We start from the raw sequence: 24,969 nt of genomic DNA on the forward strand, positions 1-24,969 counted from the left end.
GACAGCCTCCCCAGGCCTTCAGGGCTGTGCTGGGCAGCTCTGACATGAGTTTGGATGGGGTGTGTGTTGGGAACCAGTGAGTGGTGGTGCTTCCCCCTTAAGTCATGGGCAGGAGTGTGTCCCATGCATGTGGTGTGGGCAAAGCTGAGGGACAAGCATGGTCTTTGCTGCTCTGCAGCCCCCGTGTCTGATCACCCAGCCCTCTGGGATCTGAGACTTCCCAGGGAGCCTATGGGAGGTTCTGGAGGAAAAGAAAAGCAGGAGCTGCTGAGGGGCAAGGGGGGTGGTTTAGTCATGCTAAGGGTTTCCTTGGGCACTCTGCTGGCACAGGAGGTCATGGTGATCTGCGCACTTGGGGACAGAGGAGACTGCTGCCAGACTGAGGAGGGGGGGAGGCAGCTGGGGATGGAGGAGCAGGGAAGGATGAGAGAGAGTGTGTGCTGAGTGTTTTTTTCAGAAGGACCAAGGACCGCTTCAGGCGTTGAGGTACTACTAGCAGTTCGCATCCCCATTCCTATCCCAGCTTCTTGCCAGCTCTTCATGTGCTTTCTCAGAATCTTCCATCTCCTGCGATCATTGAGGGGAAGTGCAGTGACTTATCACAACTCTAAAATCCATGCAGTGGCATGGGGAAGCACACGGGTATTACCTCAGAAAGAGGAGCAGTGCTTCTTGAATGCATTTTGGTAACTAGGAGGGTTTGGGGAGGAAACCCTTGGATCTTGGTGTCAGGGTTTCTTCTACTGAGTACCAGAGGCTGGATACCCCTGGGGAAAAAAGGACAAAAGGCAGGAGCACTGATGCTGATGGGAGGTTCCCTCCCCAAAGAGGAAGCCTCTTGTAGCGCACAAGGTTTCACCACAAGTTTATTTCCTTCCTGTGGTTGCAAGTCTTGCAGTCAGTTACGGATGCCTGGGCTCAGAGGCAGCAAGTGGGGCTGAGATTTCAGTCCTGCCTAGAAACTTCATGCTAGCATGGCCCTGCAGTTGCTGTCTCTGAGGTTTCTCCTGGTCCTTCCATCTCTGCTGCCAGCACAGGGCTTGGAAGAACCTGATCCCAAGGTCCAAGGAGTGCCCGGGGAAACAGGTAAGAAAGGGTTCCTCCTCTTCCCTGGAGAGATTTTGCCGCTCCTCCTCCTGCAAGTTTGAGATGCATCTTTACTGCCTGCAGCCCTGGGCTGTGCCAGCTGGGGTGCCTGCTGTTTCTGGGAGACCTTAGTGGGCAGGAGCTATGGTGTGGTGTGGGTGCACTGGGGGTGCTGTGGGAAAGACAGGATTGGGCTGGATGGTTGGGGGTGGCTCATGCCCTGCACCAAGCCAGTTTGCCAGTCATTCCCTGGAGGTTGCAGGCATGAATCAGGTATGAATTCATGCATTGTGAATCAGGGGAATGGTCTTCAGGGAGCAGGATGACAGCTGTCTGTGCACGTCCTGTCCCCAGGTGTGCCCAAGGAACACTGTGCCTGCTGAGAGCAGAGCAAAAGGGAAATTGCTGGCTGGCTGGGCCTGGGCGTGGGCAGCAGCTGGGTGCCTGTGCGTGGGGTAGGTCGCAGCTGTGTGACAGTGAGACACAGCTTCTGGGTACTCAGCTGGACATCTCTTGCCTTCTGCAGTCAGGGTTTTTTGAGAGCAAAGCCTGATGCTAAGTGGCTTGTTCACCAGCATGTCTGTACTTCTTCATGGCTGTTCAGAAGATGGTCTGAATCTTGTGAGATCCTTTCTCTGCCCCTTTGGGAGAAATAAGATTGTGTTTTAAGCACTTTGATGCCTCTCAGAGTACCTTGTAGAGGCTGGAATTGGGAAGTGCTCCTTCCCAGGTACCAGCATCCTTGCCTGTAGGAACCACTGCCATAAAGCCTCCCCCCAGATCACTCAGCAAACTCCTGGGACAGGCTGTGGCTGCTCAGCCCAGAGGATGGTGAATGTGGTGAGGAAGGGGTGTGGAGGAGGAGCAGGGCTTGTGCCAGGGAAAAAGGGCCGGAGCTGTGGTAAAGCAGAGGGTGTGAATGGAGAAGGCATTGCTCATCTGCATGTCCCACTGCATGGTGGCGTGGGGCAGGAGGACAGTAGCTGAGGGACTGACTGAGCCAGCACAGGGACCCCAGAAGTGTAACAGGGACATCTCTGAACCCTGTGGTAGTGATGAACCATGGCTGGAGAGACATCCGCCCCAGCAGGACTGATGGTGCCATGGCCCATCAAGGGCAACCTGAGCTGGGGTGGGTGACATGTCTGAATGAGTGGTCAGAGGGTGTCTTCTAGTGCAGGGGTGATTTTCCTGGGAAGCTCCCTCGTGTGGGCTATGGAGGAGGTAATGTAGTGTCACTGGACACAAGGATGGATGGGGCAGATTCATGGATGAGTGATCATTGACGCTTCAGGTACACAATGAGAGCCCCATTACAGCAAGCCTTGCCTGTGGGTCGCATCCTGGCAGATGGATGGCATCTTCCCTCTCCCTTCAGGGGCTGGAGGGATTGCTGGGGAATTCTCTTCCACCAGTCACCCATGCATCACCTCATCATCTCCCAGCCCAGCTAACACCCACTTTCACCTCTACCAGAAATGTGCCAAAGGCCCCGCTGGGACTCAAGACTCCGACTGATACCAGACCAAGAGAATTACAGGAAGAACGAAGAAGTGATGCTGAGTTGCACTGATGGTTTCCAGTCAACCTTCACCCATGTCAAATGTGCGAGGGAAGTGCAGTCCATCAGTCACAGGAAACCTGTATACAGAGAGGTTTGGAATGGAAGGGACAGCAGAGGCAGGTGGATCCGCATTCGATCCAGCGTGGAGTGCATTGGTAAGGGAGGCATCAGGAGCTCTCCTGACTGCCCCACTCTGCCCTTCTTGAGCTGTCCTCCAGCTGTACCTGCACGGGAGGTTCCAGGCTGTCTGCCTGCCTGGGGAAATGGTATATGCTGCTCAAAGCGGTGTTGAGGCAGCCCCTGAGCCCACCCTGAGTCCAGCCTGTGGTTCACCAGTGGGTGGGATGTTCTTGCTGCAGGTGTGAGAGATAAGGGTTTTCTTGAGGGCTTCTGGCAAGATGGTACGCACAAGGGAGAGAGGCATGAGAGGGCTTTGTGTGGTCTGTGTGGTATCACAGTTGGGTGAGGGGGATCAGAGGGCTCTGCTGCCTGTTTCCTCTCAGACTGCGCAGCTGTGAGTACCACAGCTTGCTCCCTGTGGGTTGGTACCCTTCAGGCTCTGAGTCGTGGTGGCTACAGGCTTGGCACCATCTTCTCACAGCGTGGGGCACTGAGGTCCCCTCCAAGGGAGAACAGGACAACAATGGGCTGATTAGGAATACAGCTGAGGGGTCCCATAATTTTTGAAAACAATAGCCTTCTGCTGCTCTCCAGCTCAGCAAGTGCCCTGAGACCTGGGCCACAGCAAGAGGGCTTGGAACTGGTTCACTGCAGGAGACTGTGAACGTGGATGGTGTGGAGAGGTCTGTGGGAGGGGGAGGGGATGCTTCTTCTGTGACTCCCCCTGGGGCCAGGTTCATGCCATAGCCCAAGATTTTAGGGTGTCCCGTCTGGTTCCCATGGGTGTTTTGCTGACTTCATGTGGCAGGTTCATAGAATGACAGAATCATTTAGGTTGGAAATAACTTTTGAGATCATCAGGTCCAATCATTAACCCAGGACTGCCAGGTCCATCACTTAAACTATGTCCCTAAGCACTGCATCTACATATTTTTTAAACATCTCCAGGGTTGGTGATTCCACCACCTCCCAGGCAGCCTGTCCCAGTGCTCCACCACCCTGTCAGTGACAACGTTTTTCCCGACACCCAACCTAAACCTCCCCGGCACAGACTGAGGCCGTCTCCTCTTGCCCTGTCACTTGTCACCTGGGAGAAGAGACCGACCCCCCTGCCTACACCCTCCTGTCAGGCAGCTGCAGGGAGCCACAAGGTGCCCCCGAGCCTCCTCCTCTCCAGGCTGACCCCCCCCAGTTCCCCCAGCCGCTCCCCACCAGCCCTGTGCCCCAGCCCCGGCACCAGCCCCCTGCCCGTCTCTGGACACGCTGCAGCCCCTCTGCGTCCCCCTGGCAGTGAGGGGCCCAACCTGAACACAGGAGTCGAGGGGCGGCCTCGCCAGTGCCCAGTGCAGGGGGACAGCACTGCCCTGGCCCTGCTGGCCACGCTGTTCCCGGCACCAGCCAGGATGCTGCTGGCCTCCTTGGCCACCTGGGCACACGGGGGGCTCATGCCCAGCCGGCTGCCAACCAGCCCCCCCCAGCCCTTTTCTGATGGGTACCTTTCCAGCGTTCCTAGGGCTTGAAATAGCCCTGCCTTCTTAGATGCCACAAGGCACCAGGGTCAAATGTTGCTCCATCAGTCACTGTGTGAGCTTTGTGCATAGTATGAGCCCCTCATGGGTGCTCCAGTCCCTTGAGCTCCTGTACTCCTGGCCTTTCATGGGGGAAGCAGCTTGGGGCCCTTTTTCCCCTCATGCTCTTCCTGGGTATGCGGTGCATGAGGGCTATTCTGTACGGTGTCCTAGAGCACCATCTCTCACTACACTTGTCAGGGAAAATGAACCTTTCTCCTGGGGTCTATGCAGAGCAGGAAAGGGCTAGGTCTTTCTAAGAGCTGCATCTATTGGACTGTAGAGATGCTGGGACCCACAGACCCCTCCGTTTTGATCCAGTGGGGAAAACTACCTTGAGCAATAGTAGTCCACACATTTACCCACATTCCTTTCTGTCCAGACTTCTGCTCCCCTTCCAGAGAGCTGGAGTGACCAGTTTAACTCTCTCTTTCTCTCCCACCCCACTGGTGAGGAGCAGGGCTGTCTGACCGCAGCACCCTTGCAAGGCTGGGAGGGGAAGGGAAGGGAGTGACCCTCTCACAATGTTTCCTTCACAGAGGTCTTCCAGGTTGTCCCTGGGACCTTGGAGATTTCAAGCACCAGCATCAAACTGAACTGGACCTGCCGGCTCCCTGACACCTGCCAGCACATGCGGGCGACCTGCCGTCTTGCAGGGCCTTCCCCCCGTCCCTGTGAAGCTGAGGAAGTGGAGGGAGAGGAGATGCTACATGGCCAGGAGGGAACATTCATCTGCCCCCCTCTGCAGCCCTTCACTGACTACACTGTCACCATCTCACTGCCGCCCAGCACAATTCTTTTCAAGTGGTTGGTCAGAACAGAGGAAACCGGTATGTGCGCAAGGGTTAGAAGAGAAGGGATGATCATGGGCTGTGCCACACGATAACAGATAACAGAGGTAGATAATGTCCCCTTTGCCCAGCAGTTCAGCATGATCATCCACTCCCTGCAGTGATGGTCCTGGAATCAGGGCTGCTTGAATCCTGTGGACTGTAGGGGAGCCCCCCGAGCACAGCATACCCCCTCCTCACTCTCCCCCTCCTCACCACACTATTGCTTTTCTTGCTGTGGTGGCACATGCAGCCTTTGTGAGGGACAAACCCTGTGTGAGGTGTCCCTTTGCAGCCTGTCCCCTGAGCCAGGAGCTGCCTGCACCCTGCTCTGGGCTCAGCCCTTCCCCACCAGCCCCGTGTGTGACCCCATCCTCCTGTGCTTCCAGTGCCGGACAAACCAAAGAAGCTGAGGCTGAGTCCGAACACGGGGTCTCTCAGGTGGAAGGCGCTGCCCCCCTGCAAAGGGGAGATCATCGGATACCAGGTACCAGGTGTGGTCTCCTTCACCTTGCCAGGCACCTCCTTGCCTGGAGCTCCATGAAGGCAGCCTGAGGAGAGTAAAGAAGGGAAAGCCATAATGACCTGTGAGATGAAAGACAAGTTGAGGGCTCCTCTTGTGGGGGATATCACAACAGTGCCTGAGGTGTTGCAATACCATAGCTGGCCTTGGGCTCATGACACGTATACACACCTCTTCCAAAGAGCAGCCTCCCTCTTGCCCTCAGCTCTTCACAGAGGCTTGGTCCTTTGCTCACGGAGGCAGCCACTGTGACATCTTGAGTGTTGGCTCCAGGTTCCTCCTCTCCTCCTCCTTGTCTGCTTTGTGGAGCCTTCCACGGCTGGGGCAGGCGCAGGGAAGGGGAGGCTGGCGCAGGGCTTTGCTCCGTCTCGGTGCGCTGTGGGCAGGTTCCCAGCGGGCGGGTCGGGGCTGCTGCCCTCCAGCTCTGTCCCCTGTCCCCAGCTGAACATCACGGCCAGGAGCGCGCGGGACGGCGGCTTGCTGCAGATGGAGCGGCTGCGGCTGAGCCGCTCGGTCACCGAGCACCCGCTGCCTGGGCACGGCCTCGGCCACAGCTACACGGCGACGCTACAGGGAGTCACGGCCATCGGAGCCGGGGCTGCGTCGCTGTGGGAGTTTCAGCCCGACGGCTTGGGTAAGGCCCGCTGTGTTCCAGACCCTCGGGGTGGCCCTGGCGTGTGCCCCGGCTGAGGCGGCTCTCTGTCCCCAGCCCGGTGGGCTCCTGGCCGCTGCGGACGAGCGGGGGCACAGGGGAGCTGTGCTCCACGGCCAGCGCTGCCCGGGGCTGCCCTGCTCCTGGCACAGCCAGCCCCGCCGCGCTGTGCTGCCTGCTGCTGCTCATCCGCTGGGTCTTGCCTCCAGACACGCCGCACCCTGCCGGCATCAGCTGCCGCAGCGTCCGTGACGTCTCCCCATCGCAAGGGACGGCCGTGCTTCCCCTCCAGCCCATCGCCCGTCCCCCCGCGGAGGTGAGGTGAGTGCAGCCTCCGGCGGCCCTGCTCTCCGCGGCCCCCGCTTGGGCTTCCCCCCGCAGCCGCCTCTGCCCCGCTCTCCCCGTCAGACAGGGCATCTCCCCCGGCCCTCTCAGCGCGCTGCCTTGCAGGGAGCACCAGCTGATCGTGGCCGCCACGCACAATGGCACGGTGGTGGAAGGCGCCTGCTCGGGGGAGCCGCAGCCCCTCAACGCCAGCCGGCAGCCCGACACCTACGTGGCCGCCGTGCTCAACCTCACCGCCCCCACGGACTTCGTGCTGGGTGCCGGGACCCACGGGCAGGGTTACCGCAACGCTGCGCTCCGCCCGGGCTGGGACTACACGGCCCTTCTCCGCCTCATCCAGCGCTCACAGGAGGTACTCGTCACGGGGGGAGGGGGGCTGCCGCTCTCCAGGGATGCTGCCAGCCGGGGACGGGACCCTCGGCGCGGTCTGGGCTGGGTGCCGATGGCAAGCAGCGGTGCTGCCCAGGCTCCGGTCCCGGCCCCTGTGCTGAGAGCCCAGGCACCTTGACAGGACAGTGTCCCCGGGGTCCTCGGCCACTGCTGGGGCATTTGGTGGTCATGCGTGGGAGGCCTTTGTCCCCAGGGAGGGTGGTGGGGAAGCAGTGGCCTGAGCTCTCTCTTCCGTCTCCTCCCACAGGCAGAGAAGTTCACCTGCATCTGCTACAGCTTCTCTCTCGGTAAGTAAGTGGGCTCCTCGCTCCCTGTGCCCGAGAGTCTCTCCTGCACGTCCCCTTTTCCCAGCCTGGCCGCTTCCCACGGAGTGGTGCTGGCCGAGCCCAGTGTCTCCTGTGGGGTGGAAGCAGCCTTTTTTTTCCCCTACGTGAGATCATCCTCTATCCCAGAAGAAACCTAAGCCCAGACACACATCTGCTCTCGCACATACCCTTTGCCATGGTTGGGGCCATTGCCAGAATCTGGCCCAGGCTGTGGCACCCACTCCTGCCTCTGTGTTAGTTGCAGGGCAGCCTCCGGGCCCTTGGCGTGGGATTGTGATTGGGGTGGTTGTGCTGTTGGCAGTCCTCCTTGTATCTGCCGGGATCCTGTGGTTTGTGCTTTCCAGGTGAGTAGGAAGGGGACAGATTCAGCAGGGCCACAGGCAACACCAGTCTCTTACTCAGGACTCCCTTTTACCTTCGCAGGAAAAGGAAGTTTTTGCCCAGCAAAGCCAAGGAAGACAATTAAAAAGGTAGGAAAATGCAACTCCCTGGACCAGCATCACAGAAAAGGCTGCAGGGCTGGGTGACAGCTGGGAGGAGAGCAGACATCTCCCAGGAGATCCTGATCCTCAGGAGAAACACCTGCACATCCTCTTCACTGACATGTCTCTCGATTTGCTCCAGCCCTGTGGTGCCGTGGATGGTCGGGATGGCTCTGCCCCCTAAGCCCCACGCAGCAGCAGAACATGGCTTCAGGTAGCACTCCCAGCCTGAAGCAGTGGCAGGGGCAAGCAAAGGCGGGATCCCAAAGGGTGGCTTGTGGCTTAGCCCTTTGAGGGACCCATGGCTGTCATCACCTCCAAGGGAGCTATCTGCTAGGTGGGGTCTCAGGAGGGTCAGGCTGAGGGACTGCTGCTCCTACCTGGGCACTGCCGAGCACCTCTGGAGACCTGTAGTTGGTCACAGCTGTGACGGAGGGGTTGGGCTGTGGCAGGTGCTGCCCTGTGCTCCAACTTGTCTCAGACACTTCTGTGCGCAGGCAGCTGTGGTGGTGGTGTGAGCTCCCCATGCAGCCAAGGGCACACAGCAGTCTCTGCCCTGGGTGTCTCTGGTCTCCACAGGTAAAGGTGGCCATGCTGGATATCAGTCAATCCAGCCCCTGCCCAGGACCACAGGAAACATTCCGAGCAGTGAGGGAGTGACGAAGAGGAGAAGGATGACCCCAGCTCAGTACCAATGGCTGCCAGGTCCCCTGGCTCTCCTGTGACTGTGACCAGCACTGGGGATCCCACCCAGTTCAGCAGAGCAAGAGGAAAAGAGGAAGCCAAGGAGTGCTGTGAGCTTTTTCTTTCCTCACCTCCTTCACCTCCCATCTTTCACTTGCTACTGTTCTAAGGCCTTTGAATGTTACTTTCTGTAGTTCCTCTTTTTTGGGTGTTGCTTTCATTTTTGCTTTCCTGGAAGCAGGAGCAGTATGCCAGATTTCCCAGTCCCTGACTCACAGAGGCTCAGGCTCAGTGATGCTCCATGCTCCTGAGATGTCCTAGGTTCCCAGCCCCTCTCATCAATCTCTGCTGACATTCAGCCAAGGCCAGGGCTCTGGTGGAGGCTGGCCTGACCACACTGCCTTTGTGACTCCGACTGCTCTGTCTGGACAACCAGTAAAGGCTCGTGGTTTGAAGGGGGCTAGCTGGCCCACTACAGCTCCTGCCTGGTCCCCCCATTGCCCTTGTGGGGTCACATCTCTCTGCAGGGAGCTAACTGCGCCTTGCTGAGGGGAGGCCATGAGCATGGCTGCTGTGACCTCGTGTCCCCAGATGGTGCCTGACAGTCCTTCTGACCCCTGGGGCTGTGCTGGGGAGCTCTCACATGAATTTGAATGAGGTGCATAGTGGGAGTCAGTGAAGGGTGATGTCCCTCAACACACATCTTGGGCAGGAGTTTGCTCTGTGCCCAGCTCTGTGACCAGAGCTGAGGAACCTGTTGCTCTCAGCTGCTTTGCAGGCCCTGTGCCAGGTCAAATGTGGAAGAAAAGTGAAGATCAGACGTCACTACCACCATGGCCAGCACAGAGTCTTTATTGGTGAGACACAACACAAAGGCGTGGAGTCAGTCCTGGCTCTGAGGCCCTTTGCCCTTGAGCAGCAAAGGCAGAACCAGTCTCTGTGGTGCAGCAGCCTCCGCCAGGACCACATCCAGGATATCTAAATTGACCCCCTACCACCTGGGATTGCCATGGTCAACCCAGACAGGCTGGTGAGGGAGCCTCTCTGGACCTGGCAGGGCTGTGGCACCTGGATCAGCATCAGGAAGAAGGAGCTCCAGGAAGGGATTGTGTGGGGCGGGAAGGACCAGGCTAGCCTTACAGGACTGGATTGTCCTTCCTTTGGCTTTTGTTGGCTTTGGGCTTCACGGTTCTTCGAAAGTAGGACAGATAGCTTGTACTTCTGAGCCTTGTGGATCTTACAGGGCTTTGATGCTGTTTGATGGCAAAACACAGTTTGGGTGCTGGGGGAGCCACCCCATTTTCCCTGGGGCTGCCTGGAGGGACAAGGCATGTGGATGAGACAGCTCGTTCTTTTCATCCCTGGCACAGACAGGTCAGGTCCTGGTGCCTCTGCTCTCGTCTGCATACTCAGGCTGTGATTCCAGGTAAATTCCTGTGAAAACTCTGGGCTAAGGGCCAGGTTCCCACTTCAAAGCCTGACCACAATTTGGAAACAGTCCAGCCTGTGCCCTCCAGACACAGAAGACCCTTGGGGTGGCTTTTCAGAGGAGTAAAGCATCCTAGGGCTGTACACATCCCTCTTGTCTCCTCTGGTTTCTATTGTTATTGATGGAGGGCTGTCAATAGAGTCAGAGGCCAGGCCAGAAATGGGCTGTGGACATGCCTCTACTTGAAATTCCCATAGGTTTCAAATGAATTCAAGTAACTGAGGGCTAGTTCGTAGCAGAGTCCATACTGCTCCTGTGGACAGAAAAATGTATGTGAGAACCTGGTACACCAACACCTACCGCAGAAGGCCAGCCTTGGTTACCAACCTCTCCCTGAGCAAGCCAGGCACAGGTACAGCCCACTCTCCTCCTCTCAGTTGGAGCCCACCTTCTCTGGCTGAGGAATCACAGACATGTGCTCCAGTAGCTGACAGCTGGGCTACCCCATTGCTTGAGCCAGCAGGTCTCAGAAAGAGCTAGTCTCCATGGCATGAAGCATCTGCTGCTCACTCCCATCCAGGGTGCTCATCTTATCATGGCCTCTAGCACCCAGACCAGGTGGTGAGGTGGGTGCAGGACAGGCATCTGAGCAGCCACCAGCGCAGCCCTCTGTTGAGCGGGCCAGGTGGACCAGAAAGGGGCAATTCAGCCCACAGGATGCTTCAGTGCCCATTTGATTCTGCAGAACCTGCCCCTGAGTGAGTGGGTATGCCCCAGCAGCAAACAGTGTTTTCAGAGGTGTCATCTGCCCCTGCTGGCCCCAGCATGATCTGAGCAGAGAGGTGCTACAGCAGCTTCTGGGACAGTCCAGGCTATGGCTCTTGCTCTGGTGTTGCCATCCCATCTGGGTTTGAAGTCAGAACCTACCACATCTTTAATCAGCTGTCTCCGCCGCTTCTTCAGCATCCTCACAGCCTGGGATACATCTACCAGGCCCTCACTTTGGATCTGCTCACACAGGAAACTAGCAGCACAGAAGATCCCGCTCCGGCTGGCACCATCCCTGCGGAGGACAGCAAAGGGAGACTTTTACTCTGAGGTCACCTGTCAAAGCTGAGCCTCAGAGGTGTCCCACCAGACCTGCAGGCTCTGAGGATGATCTTGTCCATAGATCCTGTGCCCAGCTAGCCTGTACAGGGAAGACTTCCTCCCTGAACACAGCTGAATTCACGTCCATATGTCCACCCAAGATGGAGCTGTGACCCAGTTCACTGACACAGTCTGGGCTGAGCCAGCTCTATGCCATGAGGGCTCCACCGAGAGATATCACTCACCAGCAGGTGACAAGGATATGACCGTCTTGGCTCTGCCGATGGTGTGTCTCCACCTTCCCTAGCAGACTGATGATGGTGGCAGGGTGTGGGGGAAGACGATGCTGCATGGGCCAGTCCTTCAGTTGCCAGAACCGGACTTCCAGTGCAGACTTCTTGGGCTAGTGGGAAAAAAGACACTTGGGTTGGGCAGAGAAGAATCCCGTTGGCTTCATGGAGGTAAGGGAAGATCAGTGCATGTTAACCATGCACGCTGGATCAAGGGAGCAGCTCCACATAGGGTGGCCTGGTCCCAGACTTTGCCCTTCTCCATTGAGTGCTCTGAGACTCGCAGATGGACAGAGCACAAGGTAAGAGCTGAGCACCAAGTGCAGCTCAGATGGATGTCAGTCCAGCACCCGGCTACCCATAATAGCTGTCCCCATACACCAACCACCAGCGAGATACAAAACCATTATCTATGGCTGCTGTCCTTTGAGTTGGAAGAGTACACAAATGTACCTCTGCCTTGTACCTCTGCCCACAACCTCATCCTCTTGGGACTAACCTCTCTCCCAAGGCAAAAGGCCTTGCTCTGGCTAGTGCCCTTCCAGGATCCCATCAGATCCCTCTAACTGTTGTAGTCTCTGCCATCCCTAGCTGTGACTTTGACCCTCAACCAAAGCCTGCTGACACTGGAGCCCGGCTGGTCATCCCAGCTCTTGCAAAGGCAGTTCTCAAAGGACTTCACCATCTCTGCGCAAAGAGCTCACCTGCTGCCTGTTGGTGAGGGCAAGTGTCCAGGCTGTGAAGCCAGCTTCAGGCTCCTCTGAGATCAGGTGGACATTGAAATGACCGTAGGCAGCTTGACCCTGGGTGGGCCAGAACTCCACGTATGTCTGAGGGAGAGACACACATGTGATCACACACAGCCCCAGCCTACATGCGTGGCAGAGCTCAGCACCTCATGAGGGTGTGCAGATAGCAGCCCCTCGCCCATGAGCCACTGTGTGTACGTGGATGCTCTGCCTGCCATTTGCTGGGGACCAACTCATGGTGCTGCAGCCAGAAACATAATACTCCCTCAGAGAGGTCTCCTGGGCAGGGGTAGGCAAAACTGAGGGATGCTCCCTTGCTGTGACACTGGGGACACCCCACTGCTGTAGCGTCACAGTGCTACAACTGTCCTCAGGGTCCTCCCAGGTGGACCCCACAAGCTTGCAATGGGCTCCTGCAGCAAGCAGTGCTCTCATTAGAAGAGCTGTGCAGGGACAAAGGCTGAAAACGTGCTGCCTGGCCCCACGCAGAGCCAGGAGATGGGAGGGTCAAGCATGGGCTGCTGACCTTGTCCAGCTCCTGGACCTGGTTCAGCACAACCACCGATGTGCAGGTGTAATCCCAGACCAGAGCCCAGAAGTCCACCAGTGTGGTGGGAAAAGGCAGCTGGGTGATGATGAGTCTGTCCTCCTCAATGTATGTCTGCAAAACACACCAGGGCGTGGGGGAGGAGAAGGTCATACAATCCACCCCCCCTGAGAGCCCCTTCAACAGTGGGAACGGCCCCCTGCCTCCATCCATCCAGGGTTCTGCAGGCTCAGAGGAGAGCCAGAGGAGACCCAGGCCACACCAGCCCTGCTCAGAGCAGCCTTGCAGCCCACTGCCCCCTCAGGTCATCACATCCACCCCCTGCTCTCAGCAGGCAGAAGCCAGCCGCTGTGAGGCTGTGCAGGCAGGGCTTGGGCTGATCATGGGGGCCATCTCCTGGCATCTCCTGGCAGCATGGCCCCAGCTGCTGGGAACTAGTCGCTGTGAAGAAGCCCCTGGGCTGGGACCCCTCAAACCAGGGTGGCATGGTCTACCCCTGCCTTGAGCAGTCATGGGGTGTGTGCGTTTGCGTGTGTCTCTGCTGCTCTCAGCAGCTCCCATTCCCTGCTGGGGCCAGAGCCTTACGTTGGCAAAAACAGCGTTGATGTAACCTGGTGAGCCATCTGCGTTCAGTAAGGACATCAGGATAGGTCGGCAGGAGTCCGCTGTGGAGGCAACGGGCAGAGAGAGAAATGATGAGCCATCTTTTCCCCCTGCAGAGGGCTGGGGATTTCCCTGCATGTGTTGGGGTCAGCGTGGATCCCTGTGGCATGGGCTGGAGGGGCTTGGATGAGCAGGCACCACCAGCCCCATGGCCATGACAGCTCAGGGCTGCCTGACACGGCATGTCTGGAACACCATGAGTGGAGGCACAGCAGGTCCGTCCACCTCATTGCTCCCTGATGGCTCATCTGAGCTTTTCCATTGGGGAAGATTCAACCCAAGAACATGTTTATCTCAGGCATACCCCATGGATGCATGCCTCCAGCAAGCTCAGAAGGAAGCAGGGATGGGGTCTTGCTCTCATGGAAAAACCACCCTAATCTCTATTTATGATGACTGGACCTTGGGCAGAACTTGCCAGTATCATGGTGCTGGGGCGGGAAGCAGCCAGGCAGCATCATCCCCCCATGCTGCTCTCAGGTGCTGGGTCACAGAGCAAGGGGCTGCCCAGCCCTGCCAGCAGTACCTGGCAGGATCCCTGGCTTGCGGTTCTTGGGCTGGTTGGTGGGTTTCTCTGCTTCTCTGCATGGCAGGAGCTGGAACAACTCGGAAAATTTCTGCAAGGCCTGTAGGGATGATTCAGTCAAGCAAGTCTTGCCTGTCAGCTCCTCCCCTTCTTCAGTCACCTCAGGCAAATGCTTCCCCATCTCCATCCCACAGCTGGAGGGAAGCATTAGGGGGGGAGGCACCACAGACCAGCCCCCGCAGCACCAGACCCAGTGTACCATATATTGGTGGTACCTTGAACTCCTTCTCAAGAACATTGTTGTGCTTTGAGGTCTCAGCTTCTCGCAGGCAGTGGACATGGCTGGTGATGCTCTCCACTGGCACCCCGGTGCTGCCGCAGAGCAAGCCTTCGAGCAGCACCTCGTACAGGAACGCGTACTGCTCCTGCATGAGGATACGGGTCAGTTGTACAGTCACGAGCAGCTCCATGAGGAGCCCTGGAACTCCAGATCACCAGCTTACTGGCATTGACCCGTGCCAGGTGTGAGTCAGGTCCATCCTTCACCTTCTTGCTGTGGGGCCCTGCAGCTAGACACCTCTCAGTGCAAGCAGCCCTGCCCTGAGAAACAGCCAGCAAATGCAACAACGCAGACAAGACCATCTTCCTGTGGTTTAATGTTCCCTCTCAGACCAGACCCCTGCTCTGGGGAAGGGAACCCAGAAAACCAGTGAACTAGTTCTACAAACAGCCAGACGGTACTGTCCAGCCTAATTTCCTCCAAAGGGTGCCAGCACTGAGCAGACCGTGAGGGTGTAGTCCCTAGTCCAGGACACAGCAGCCCAGAAGATACCACAAGGGCAGACATCCTGAAAGCCTGAAGGACATGTGGACTCTTGTTCACACTCCTTGCCTACGAGGCAGCCCTTCTATACTAGGATGAGTGGTACATATTAATGCTGCTGGCACCTCAAGGTGTCTTAGGGGAACATGGAACACCACTAAGTTCAGACACAGCATTGAAAACAAGATACTGTAGTCCTCATCACCTGGCAGCTCCAGTCCCTGTGGCTAGACCATGAATGGCATGGACAGTGTGGCTTTGCATGCCACATCACTGAGAAGGGTGGAAAGCAGATCTGCAGCCTGAGAGTGTGCAGGAAGCAGGTAACTCTCCTCACCTTGGTCTGCACCATGCTGACCCGCTGCTCTCGCAGCCTCTGCACGCAGTGAAACACATCTACCTTCCTCTCAGCCTTCCCCATCTTCAGGAGGAAGTCCAGGGCTATGAAGGTACCTGTGCGCCCGATCCCTGCACTGAGGACACAGAAAATTGGGGGTCAGTGCTGCCCCAGCCACCTCTGTCCCAGCACCCAAGTGCTGCCAGCCCATTACCTGCAGTGCACCAGCACGGGTCCAGCAGGTTTTTCCAACCCCGTCTTGTTCACCATCTCCACTAAGCACAGGAGTTGGGCAGAATTTCTTGGGACCCCATGGTCTGGCCACAGCAGGTAGTGAAACTGCTCCACCACTCTTAGGGGAGCACAGCCTGCCTGCAGAAAAGGAGACATGGCTGGCAGCAGGGAGCAGGAACCAGCTCAGAAGCGTGCATGGAGGGACACCAGCACAGAGTGTTCCCCTCTGGCACTCCCACTACAATCACTGCTCTGCTACAGCTCATCAGACAGTGAAGGGCAGATTCACTGAGCACGCAGCTACACAATTCACTTTGTCCTCTGCTTCCCCGTGCTGTGAAGAGTGAACTCAGAGCAGTAAATGTAGCTTGTGCCCCAGAGGAAAAGACCAAAAAAATCACAGTTCAGAGTGTTTCCATAGTCATTGAAATGCCCTGGCTTTCCCAAATAAGGTACTTCCTAAGGCTGGTGCTGCACTGAAGTGAATGTAGTCACTTTTGTTACCAGCCCATTTGTATTTTTCCCTAAATATCACATTCACTTGGCCTGAACTAACGAACTGGTATGTCCCACCATCAAGTGTTCTTGGAGCTTTACCTTTCAGCTACACTTTGCTCTGGGCAAGACAAGAAAAGACAGGAATATGTGTAACTGGAATTTCTCTGTATTGTACCTGTTTTCCCCTCCTTCCAGCTCCTTCAGTTTCTGCTTTTTTTCTGAGTCATCACTTCAGAAGTACCCATCTTGAGAAATGTCATTATGTAAGTTTTCTTAAACCATAAACTATCTGCTCAGGTTTAGGAGCTTGTAAATGACCACGGAGCTTCAATGTGTACCCTCTGCAGATTGGCCCAGGTGGCAGGCAGGCACCTTTCCCATCATCGTGGATGTACAGAGATGCTGTTTTATACTCTTTAACTGCTTTTATACCCTTTGTGATCACCTCATCCAAGCCCTCAAGGATGCATGATCTGCCCATGTGCATCATCGGTCCAGACTCAGCTGGACCGGTGGAGCTGATGCATTGCCTTTGCCTGGCACAGAAATCTGGGGCCAATGCCTTGGCGTGGCACCCAGTGGTAGCAATGCTGACCTGCTAGTGCTGGACACCAGCCTCTCTTGGCCAGCAGCTCCCACCGGTTGCTGAAACTCAAAAGCATCCTGCATCCCCATCTCAGCTATACACCAGCCTTACCTTCTGCAGGCAGAAGATGCGCGTGATGAGGCCTGTGGTGGTCCTGGTGTTGCTGAGTGTCACAGTGAAGTCCCCATAGACCTGCTCCTGCTCTGGCCAATACTGCTCACACTTAGTCTGTCAACAGCAGTGAGACCACTAAGCATTAGCCAGCTCATGAGGGTAGCATTGCAAGCCAGCAGTGGTGTGGAGCTGCTCTTTGCCTTCACTGACAGCTGCACTCGAGCAAAGCAAAGCAGGCAAGGAAGCCTGGGCTCCGCAGAGACCCAAGCTGAGCACAGGCTGAGATGGTTTCTCTACCTTGTTCTGCTCCACTAAGCCTGTCAACATCACAATGACTGAGATCTTCTCCTGCCAGACCATCTGCCAGAAATCCACCACTGTCCCAGGTAAGGGGCCTGGAGGAGGAAGAAGAGAGCCCTGTGCCAGTGCCTGGGCTGTGGGTGTGTGGTGGCCTCCGGGCACAAACTGGGTGTTCCCAGGCTATGAGCAGCCCTGGGCTTCCCTCTAACTGGGACACCACACAGCCTGGGCACAGCAGAACCTGGCAGGGACTGCTGTGCACTTTGGCTTCATCACCCATGTTAGAAATTAGGACAAGGAAGAGGGAGGGCAGGTGAGCCGAGGATACGTCAAGGACTCACTGCTGCTTCAGGGGCTCCCCCATCCACATCCTCAAGAGGACCCATGAGCTGCTCCCACACTTAGTGTCCTATTTCCTGAAGAGCATTTCTGCAGGTCTGCAAAGACTCTGAGACCTCCTTACTGCATGCTGTGCAGAGCAGACTAACCCATCCCAGCTTTGCACCATTGGAACAAGCCTGTCTCTGAGTTTACTGAATGCAGACACGTCAGGAATTTGCAGGTTTGTTCCCATTGCGCCAGCCACCAAGGGGAACAAATCAGGCTTGTGCATGAAAGGTCCACGTACTCAGCCTGGGCAGTGCAGGGATCAGCTCCAACTGGCCACTGCCAAATTGCCACTTAGGCCTTCCATGCCCTGCAGTAGCTGTAGCCACCATCCAAGACAGGCCCAGGGGATACAGGGCCTTGGACCGAGCCATTAACAGCTCCTAGGCTGCTGTCCCACTTCCCCACTCCCCAAAGTACTCAGGGAAGCGACTGGCATCTCCTGAGTATGAGGGCTGGGAGCACCCACCTTGAGCTGCAATGAAGAAGCGTGGACTCCGGTAGCTCTGTGGGGGAGAGGTTCAAACAGCTCTGATCGAACAGGTGAAATATTTAACGAGGAGTGAAATAAAGGACCCCATCCCCACAGGCATCAGAGCCCAGAGCCCTCAACACAGTATGTCCCACAATTACTCCTGGCCAGCATGGAGAGAGGGTACCCAGGGGCTGCATCTTGTCTCCTGTCCCCTCACACAGGTCCCTTTTTGTTAGAGATGAGAACTGCACACAAACCCAGGGCAGCTCAGAGAGGATGAAAAGAAAGTGACATCCCAAGATCTGCGCACACTTGAGGGCAGAAAGTGCCAGACCATTGGGCCAGCCATGTGAGCAGGACTGTCCTCACCCAGCATAGCCAGACACCTCTCCTACCCTGCCCAGGCACCCCTACCCTGCTCGGGGACAGCGATTCCTTGCTACCTACATCAACATAGCTGGCATTGATGTAGCCATTCCCTGTGTCAGAGGGCTGCAGCACCACACGGCAGTGATCATCTGAAAGAGAAGGAAGGCAGGAATCAGTCAACTGTCTCTTTGAGGCAGCAATGAAGTGACTGTTTGAGGATAGGAATGTAATTTAAGAAAGTCCAGCACAGTCCACTCCCTCCTCAGCAGCACTCCAGGACCCAGGACATGTTCAGAGGTAAAGAACATCTTACGAGATGAAAGATGACATGGCACAGCAGGAAATGCAACGTGATTTTGGGGAAGACTGTTAATCACAGTCATAGAAACATTGAACGGTTTGGGTTGGAAGGGACCTTAAAGATTATCTAGGTCCCACCCCCCCTGCCATGGGCAGGGACACCTTCCACCAGACCAGGCTGCTCAAAGCCCCATCCAGCCTGGCCTTGAACACTGCCAGGGATGGGGCATCCACAGCTGCTCTGGGCAGCCTGTTCCACCGTCTCACCACCCTCACAGTAAAGGATTTCTTCCTAAAATCTAATTTAAATCCACCCTCTTTCAGTTTAAAATCATTCCCCCTTGTCTTATCACTACACACCCCTGTAAAAAGTCCCTCTCCAGCTTTCTTGCAGGCCCCTTCCCAGGTACTGGAAAGCCACTATAGGGTCTCCCCAGAGCTTTCTCTTCTCCAGGCTGAACAACTCCAACTCTGTCAGCCTGTCTTCATAGGAGGGGTGTTCCATCCCTCTGATCATCTTTGTGGCCCTTTTCTGGACTCGCTCCAACAGGTCCATGTCCTTTTAACACTGGGTGCCCCAGAGCTGAACGCAGCACTCCAGGTGGGGTCTCACAAGAGCAGAGTAGAGGGGGAATATCACCTCCCTGGACCTTCTGGCCACACTACTTTTGCTGCAGCCCAGGATACAGCTGGCTTTCTGGGCTGTCAGCACACATGCAGTTTGCCAATGGCCAGATATTCACCATGTGGGGCCCAGAGAAGCTTTAAGTGTTGAAAGCAATTGGGTCACTCCTTCTGCTTTCCCACAAATATCTGCCTCTGGAAGGGACACAGCAGTGCTCAGCAGTGACTAACAGCAGGAACAGGAATACAATGATGAATGATTAAGTTTGCAGGGAGACTTGAAGAGCAGAACAAGTATTCTCCAATTGGATATAAAACAGGGGGGCAACATGATGATTTTGGAAAATGCCTTTGGGTTTCAGTGGCCACAGAGGATGAGATGAGGAAATGAGGAGGTGCACCTGTGACAGCCCAGCACCTTGTACTGCCCAACCACCTCCAAATGCCTGTGCCAACCCCAGGAGAGCTCTCTTACAAGGGATGATGCTCTTGTAGCGGTTCTTGCTCTGGTTACACAGCTCCTTCCCAGCATCACAGGGGTGCAACAAAGTGGAGGACAGTTGCTGCAGAGGAAGAAGGCAAGCCCGCTTTGCATTGGCACATGCTCTGGGGCCGGCTAAGGCCAGCTCCATCACACACCCAAGGAAGGAGTGAGGGCTGGGTGGACAGTGTGGCTAGGTGGGAAAGAAAAGCTAAACCAGACCTGATACTCTCTCAGACGCCCAGCACCGTGCCTGTCGAGTGATTCATCCTCTGTCAGCTCTGCCTCTATTTCTGCCCTCTTAAACCTCTTCAGAGTCTCCAGCAGTTCCTCCACTGGGATCTGTGTGTTCAGCTTGCACACACCTACAGAGAACATGAAAGAGAACAGGAGTTTAGCATGCACCTGATGGCTGGGCCTGGAGAACCGCAGCTGGGACTGAGCTCACATTGTGGTGATCAGGACCCCACCGAACCCGAGACTGTCCCTCCCCATGCAGGTCTGTTTCTTCTGGGAGTGTCCCTTTCCCCACGCCAGCCAGCTCTGATCCCCTTGCTCTTGTAAGTACCTTACAGAGCCTGCAAGCACCCTGCCTGGGCTTTGAACAGGCAGCCTGTCCAGACAAGGTATCAGGGCCTCTGCTTATACTGCACCTCCTTGACATCTTCGCAGGGGGATAGTGCTGTTGCTCTCCGAGGTTTTTGAACCGTTGTACTTTTGCCTACAAAACAGTGAGTCAGGCCCATAGACCATAAGAAGATAGTGACAGAGGAGAGGCTGTTGCCCATGTAACAACCCTGCTTCCCACCTTGCTTTATCTCAGGGTTCACTTGGACACTCTCTGGAAGTGCAAGGCACTGGATGGCTCACAGAAGGCAGGAGAGGTGAGGCACATACTGACCTGAAGAGCACGAAGAGCAGCAAAATCCCCAGTGCCAGGAGTACAATGACCAGCACTACTGCCAGCACCACAGGCATCCTCTCTAGCAGCGGTGTCGGCTCCTGTCCTGCAACCAGTGCAGCCCAGACTCAGGCTCCCACACAGCCTGAATCAGGCACCAGGAGATCGATCCCACAGGGGCATGGGATGAAAAGCAGCTTACCTCATCTCCCACCACAGGCTCTATACTGGAGAATAGCTAAGCTGGTGGAGAAAGACTGCGTGCTTGCCTGGGTGTGATACCCTCCAGTGTGGGCCCTGTCTTCCTAACTGCCCTAGGCACAGCCAGAGCCTGGTGAGGTGTTTGCATTTCTGGGATTGTACTTGTAACAGGGGAGTACTGGGATTAAGACACAATATATGACAATGGCAGGGATGATACACAGTGTCCAGCTGCCACTGGTGCCACACCTGTGCAAGAGGCCTGATGTTGCCCAAAGCCCATCTATCATAGATATCCTCAAGACCCAGAGAACTTCCAGGAAGATGCTAGTAAGACCACAAGACCCTACTGCTCCTGGGCTCGGCCAGCACCACTCCGTGGGAAGCGGCCAGGCTGGGAAAAGGGGACGTGCAGGAGAGACTCTCAGGCACAGGGAGCGAGGAGCCCACTTACTTACCGAGAGAGAAGCTGTAGCAGATGCAGGTGAACTTCTCTGCCTGTGGGAGGAGACGGAAGGGAGAGCTCAGGCCACCGCTTCCCCACCACCCTCCCTGGGGACAAAGGCCTCCCACGCATGACCACCAAATGCCCCAGCAGTGGCCGAGGACCCCGGGGACACTGTCCTGTCAAGGTGCCTGGGCTCTCAGCACAGGGGCCGGGACCGGAGCCTGGGCAGCCCCGCTGCTTGCCATCGGCACCCAGCCCAGACCGCGCCGAGGGTCCCGTCCCCGGCTGGCAGCATCCCTGGAGAGCGGCAGCCCCCCTCCCCCCGTGACGAGTACCTCCTGTGAGCGCTGGATGAGGCGGAGAAGGGCCGTGTAGTCCCAGCCCGGGCGGAGCGCAGCGTTGCGGTAACCCTGCCCGTGGGTCCCGGCACCCAGCACGAAGTCCGTGGGGGCGGTGAGGTTGAGCACGGCGGCCACGTAGGTGTCGGGCTGCCGGCTGGCGTTGAGGGGCTGCGGCTCCCCCGAGCAGGCGCCTTCCACCACCGTGCCATTGTGCGTGGCGGCCACGATCAGCTGGTGCTCCCTGCAAGGCAGCGCGCTGAGAGGGCCGGGGGAGATGCCCTGTCTGACGGGGAGAGCGGGGCAGAGGCGGCTGCGGGGGGAAGCCCAAGCGGGGGCCGCGGAGAGCAGGGCCGCCGGAGGCTGCACTCACCTCACCTCCGCGGGGGGACGGGCGATGGGCTGGAGGGGAAGCACGGCCGTCCCTTGCGATGGGGAGACGTCACGGACGCTGCGGCAGCTGATGCCGGCAGGGTGCGGCGTGTCTGGAGGCAAGACCCAGCGGATGAGCAGCAGCAGGCAGCACAGCGCGGCGGGGCTGGCTGTGCCAGGAGCAGGGCAGCCCCGGGCAGCGCTGGCCGTGGAGCACAGCTCCCCTGTGCCCCCGCTCGTCCGCAGCGGCCAGGAGCCCACCGGGCTGGGGACAGAGAGCCGCCTCAGCCGGGGCACACGCCAGGGCCACCCCGAGGGTCTGGAACACAGCGGGCCTTACCCAAGCCGTCGGGCTGAAACTCCCACAGCGACGCAGCCCCGGCTCCGATGGCCGTGACTCCCTGTAGCGTCGCCGTGTAGCTGTGGCCGAGGCCGTGCCCAGGCAGCGGGTGCTCGGTGACCGAGCGGCTCAGCCGCAGCCGCTCCATCTGCAGCAAGCCGCCGTCCCGCGCGCTCCTGGCCGTGATGTTCAGCTGGGGACAGGGGACAGAGCTGGAGGGCAGCAGCCCCGACCCGCCCGCTGGGAACCTGCCCACAGCGCACCGAGACGGAGCAAAGCCCTGCGCCAGCCTCCCCTTCCCTGCGCCTGCCCCAGCCGTGGAAGGCTCCACAAAGCAGACAAGGAGGAGGAGAGGAGGAACCTGGAGCCAACACTCAAGATGTCACAGTGGCTGCCTCCGTGAGCAAAGGACCAAGCCTCTGTGAAGAGCTGAGGGCAAGAGGGAGGCTGCTCTTTGGAAGAGGTGTGTATACGTGTCATGAGCCCAAGGCCAGCTATGGTATTGCAACACCTCAGGCACTGTTGTGATATCCCCCACAAGAGGAGCCCTCAACTTGTCTTTCATCTCACAGGTCATTATGGCTTTCCCTTCTTTACTCTCCTCAGGCTGCCTTCATGGAGCTCCAGGCAAGGAGGTGCCTGGCAAGGTGAAGGAGACCACACCTGGTACCTGGTATCCGATGATCTCCCCTTTGCAGGGGGGCAGCGCCTTCCACCTGAGAGACCCCGTGTTCGGACTCAGCCTCAGCTTCTTTGGTTTGTCCGGCACTGGAAGCACAGGAGGATGGGGTCACACACGGGGCTGGTGGGGAAGGGCTGAGCCCAGAGCAGGGTGCAGGCAGCTCCTGGCTCAGGGGACAGGCTGCAAAGGGACACCTCACACAGGGTTTGTCCCTCACAAAGGCTGCATGTGCCACCACAGCAAGAAAAGCAATAGTGTGGTAAGGAGGGGGAGAGTGAGGAGGGGGTATGCTGTGCTCGGGGGGCTCCCCTACAGTCCACAGGATTCAAGCAGCCCTGATTCCAGGACCATCACTGCAGGGAGTGGATGATCATGCTGAACTGCTGGGCAAAGGGGACATTATCTACCTCTGTTATCTGTTATCGTGTGGCACAGCCCATGATCATCCCTTCTCTTCTAACCCTTGCGCACATACCGGTTTCCTCTGTTCTGACCAACCACTTGAAAAGAATTGTGCTGGGCGGCAGTGAGATGGTGACAGTGTAGTCAGTGAAGGGCTGCAGAGGGGGGCAGATGAATGTTCCCTCCTGGCCATGTAGCATCTCCTCTCCCTCCACTTCCTCAGCTTCACAGGGACGGGGGGAAGGCCCTGCAAGACGGCAGGTCGCCCGCATGTGCTGGCAGGTGTCAGGGAGCCGGCAGGTCCAGTTCAGTTTGATGCTGGTGCTTGAAATCTCCAAGGTCCCAGGGACAACCTGGAAGACCTCTGTGAAGGAAACATTGTGAGAGGGTCACTCCCTTCCCTTCCCCTCCCAGCCTTGCAAGGGTGCTGCGGTCAGACAGCCCTGCTCCTCACCAGTGGGGTGGGAGAGAAAGAGAGAGTTAAACTGGTCACTCCAGCTCTCTGGAAGGGGAGCAGAAGTCTGGACAGAAAGGAATGTGGGTAAATGTGTGGACTACTATTGCTCAAGGTAGTTTTCCCCACTGGATCAAAACGGAGGGGTCTGTGGGTCCCAGCATCTCTACAGTCCAATAGATGCAGCTCTTAGAAAGACCTAGCCCTTTCCTGCTCTGCATAGACCCCAGGAGAAAGGTTCATTTTCCCTGACAAGTGTAGTGAGAGATGGTGCTCTAGGACACCGTACAGAATAGCCCTCATGCACCGCATACCCAGGAAGAGCATGAGGGGAAAAAGGGCCCCAAGCTGCTTCCCCCATGAAAGGCCAGGAGTACAGGAGCTCAAGGGACTGGAGCACCCATGAGGGGCTCATACTATGCACAAAGCTCACACAGTGACTGATGGAGCAACATTTGACCCTGGTGCCTTGTGGCATCTAAGAAGGCAGGGCTATTTCAAGCCCTAGGAACGCTGGAAAGGTACCCATCAGAAAAGGGCTGGGGGGGGCTGGTTGGCAGCCGGCTGGGCATGAGCCCCCCGTGTGCCCAGGTGGCCAAGGAGGCCAGCAGCATCCTGGCTGGTGCCGGGAACAGCGTGGCCAGCAGGGCCAGGGCAGTGCTGTCCCCCTGCACTGGGCACTGGCGAGGCCGCCCCTCGACTCCTGTGTTCAGGTTGGGCCCCTCACTGCCAGGGGGACGCAGAGGGGCTGCAGCGTGTCCAGAGACGGGCAGGGGGCTGGTGCCGGGGCTGGGGCACAAGGCTGGTGGGGAGCGGCTGGGGGAACTGGGGGGGGTCAGCCTGGAGAGGAGGAGGCTCGGGGGCACCTTGTGGCTCCCTGCAGCTGCCTGACAGGAGGGTGTGGGCAGGGGGGTCGGTCTCTTCTCCCAGGTGACAAGTGACAGGGCAAGAGGAGACGGCCTCAGTCTGTGCCGGGGAGGTTTAGGTTGGGTGTCGGGAAAAACGTTGTCACTGACAGGGTGGTGGAGCACTGGGACAGGCTGCCTGGGAGGTGGTGGAATCACCAACCCTGGAGATGTTTAAAAAATATGTAGATGCAGTGCTTAGGGACATAGTTTAAGTGATGGACCTGGCAGTCCTGGGTTAATGATTGGACCTGATGATCTCAAAAGTTATTTCCAACCTAAATGATTCTGTCATTCTATGAACCTGCCACATGAAGTCAGCAAAACACCCATGGGAACCAGACGGGACACCCTAAAATCTTGGGCTATGGCATGAACCTGGCCCCAGGGGGAGTCACAGAAGAAGCATCCCCTCCCCCTCCCACAGACCTCTCCACACCATCCACGTTCACAGTCTCCTGCAGTGAACCAGTTCCAAGCCCTCTTGCTGTGGCCCAGGTCTCAGGGCACTTGCTGAGCTGGAGAGCAGCAGAAG

General features: G+C 57.3%; 2 protein-coding genes across 9 annotated transcripts in view; one reads left to right on the plus strand and one right to left on the minus strand.

The window, feature by feature from the left end:
* The first annotated feature begins 895 nt into the window (after positions 1-895).
* LOC130142327 (uncharacterized) lies at positions 896-9,045 on the plus strand. Of its 3 annotated transcripts, none has more exons than XM_056324020.1 (11): positions 896-1,086; positions 2,563-2,805; positions 4,878-5,168; positions 5,558-5,655; positions 6,133-6,325; positions 6,553-6,664; positions 6,794-7,040; positions 7,326-7,365; positions 7,643-7,748; positions 7,828-7,874; positions 8,466-9,045. In XM_056324020.1, the coding sequence occupies exons 1-10, from the start codon at positions 975-977 to the stop codon at positions 7,868-7,870; spliced, it is 1,485 nt and encodes a 494-aa protein (XP_056179995.1). In that variant the 5' UTR covers positions 896-974; the 3' UTR covers positions 7,871-7,874; positions 8,466-9,045. The 3 variants fall into 3 exon arrangements, with proteins under 3 accessions (XP_056179995.1, XP_056179994.1, XP_056179996.1); XM_056324019.1 differs by having other exon boundaries at positions 6,553-6,659; XM_056324021.1 differs by lacking the exon at positions 2,563-2,805 and having other exon boundaries at positions 6,553-6,659.
* A 361-nt stretch (positions 9,046-9,406) lies between these two features.
* The window catches only part of LOC130142326 (receptor-type tyrosine-protein phosphatase kappa-like), a 32,499-nt gene continuing 16,936 nt past the window's right edge, over positions 9,407-24,969 (minus strand). For all 6 annotated transcript variants that reach the window (XM_056324014.1, XM_056324012.1, XM_056324015.1 and 3 more), the window contains 24 exons: positions 23,149-23,439; positions 22,662-22,759; positions 21,992-22,184; positions 21,653-21,764; positions 21,277-21,523; positions 20,952-20,991; positions 20,293-20,398; positions 20,045-20,112; positions 19,614-19,756; positions 19,386-19,473; positions 18,065-18,135; positions 17,612-17,648; positions 16,753-16,850; positions 16,453-16,569; positions 15,238-15,395; positions 15,024-15,159; positions 14,139-14,288; positions 13,864-13,963; positions 13,260-13,339; positions 12,654-12,788; positions 12,083-12,208; positions 11,334-11,491; positions 10,927-11,062; positions 9,407-10,312 (listed from right to left, as the gene is read on the minus strand). In XM_056324014.1, the coding sequence (XP_056179989.1) occupies positions 10,238-10,312; positions 10,927-11,062; positions 11,334-11,491; positions 12,083-12,208; positions 12,654-12,788; positions 13,260-13,339; positions 13,864-13,963; positions 14,139-14,288; positions 15,024-15,159; positions 15,238-15,395; positions 16,453-16,569; positions 16,753-16,850; positions 17,612-17,648; positions 18,065-18,135; positions 19,386-19,473; positions 19,614-19,756; positions 20,045-20,112; positions 20,293-20,398; positions 20,952-20,991; positions 21,277-21,523; positions 21,653-21,764; positions 21,992-22,184; positions 22,662-22,759; positions 23,149-23,439 (2,963 nt within the window). In that variant the 3' untranslated portion in view covers positions 9,407-10,237. The remainder of the gene's footprint in view (positions 10,313-10,926; positions 11,063-11,333; positions 11,492-12,082; positions 12,209-12,653; positions 12,789-13,259; positions 13,340-13,863; positions 13,964-14,138; positions 14,289-15,023; positions 15,160-15,237; positions 15,396-16,452; positions 16,570-16,752; positions 16,851-17,611; positions 17,649-18,064; positions 18,136-19,385; positions 19,474-19,613; positions 19,757-20,044; positions 20,113-20,292; positions 20,399-20,951; positions 20,992-21,276; positions 21,524-21,652; positions 21,765-21,991; positions 22,185-22,661; positions 22,760-23,148; positions 23,440-24,969) is intronic.

The sequence above is a fragment of the Falco biarmicus genome, chromosome Z, assembly GCF_023638135.1.
Source record: "Falco biarmicus isolate bFalBia1 chromosome Z, bFalBia1.pri, whole genome shotgun sequence".
Taxonomy (NCBI): domain Eukaryota; kingdom Metazoa; phylum Chordata; class Aves; order Falconiformes; family Falconidae; genus Falco; species Falco biarmicus.

Bases quoted from the DNA above. Each gene is read 5' to 3' on its own strand.
- LOC130142327 (XM_056324019.1), top strand. From the start codon at position 975: ATGGCCCTGCAGTTGCTGTCTCTGAGGTTTCTCCTGGTCCTTCCATCT. The intron at 6,326-6,552 runs GTAAGGCCCGCT...TCTTGCCTCCAG, and splicing joins GTTTCAGCCCGACGGCTTGG to ACACGCCGCACCCTGCCGGC. The intron at 6,660-6,793 runs GTGAGGTGAGTG...GCTGCCTTGCAG, and splicing joins TCGCCCGTCCCCCCGCGGAG to GGAGCACCAGCTGATCGTGG.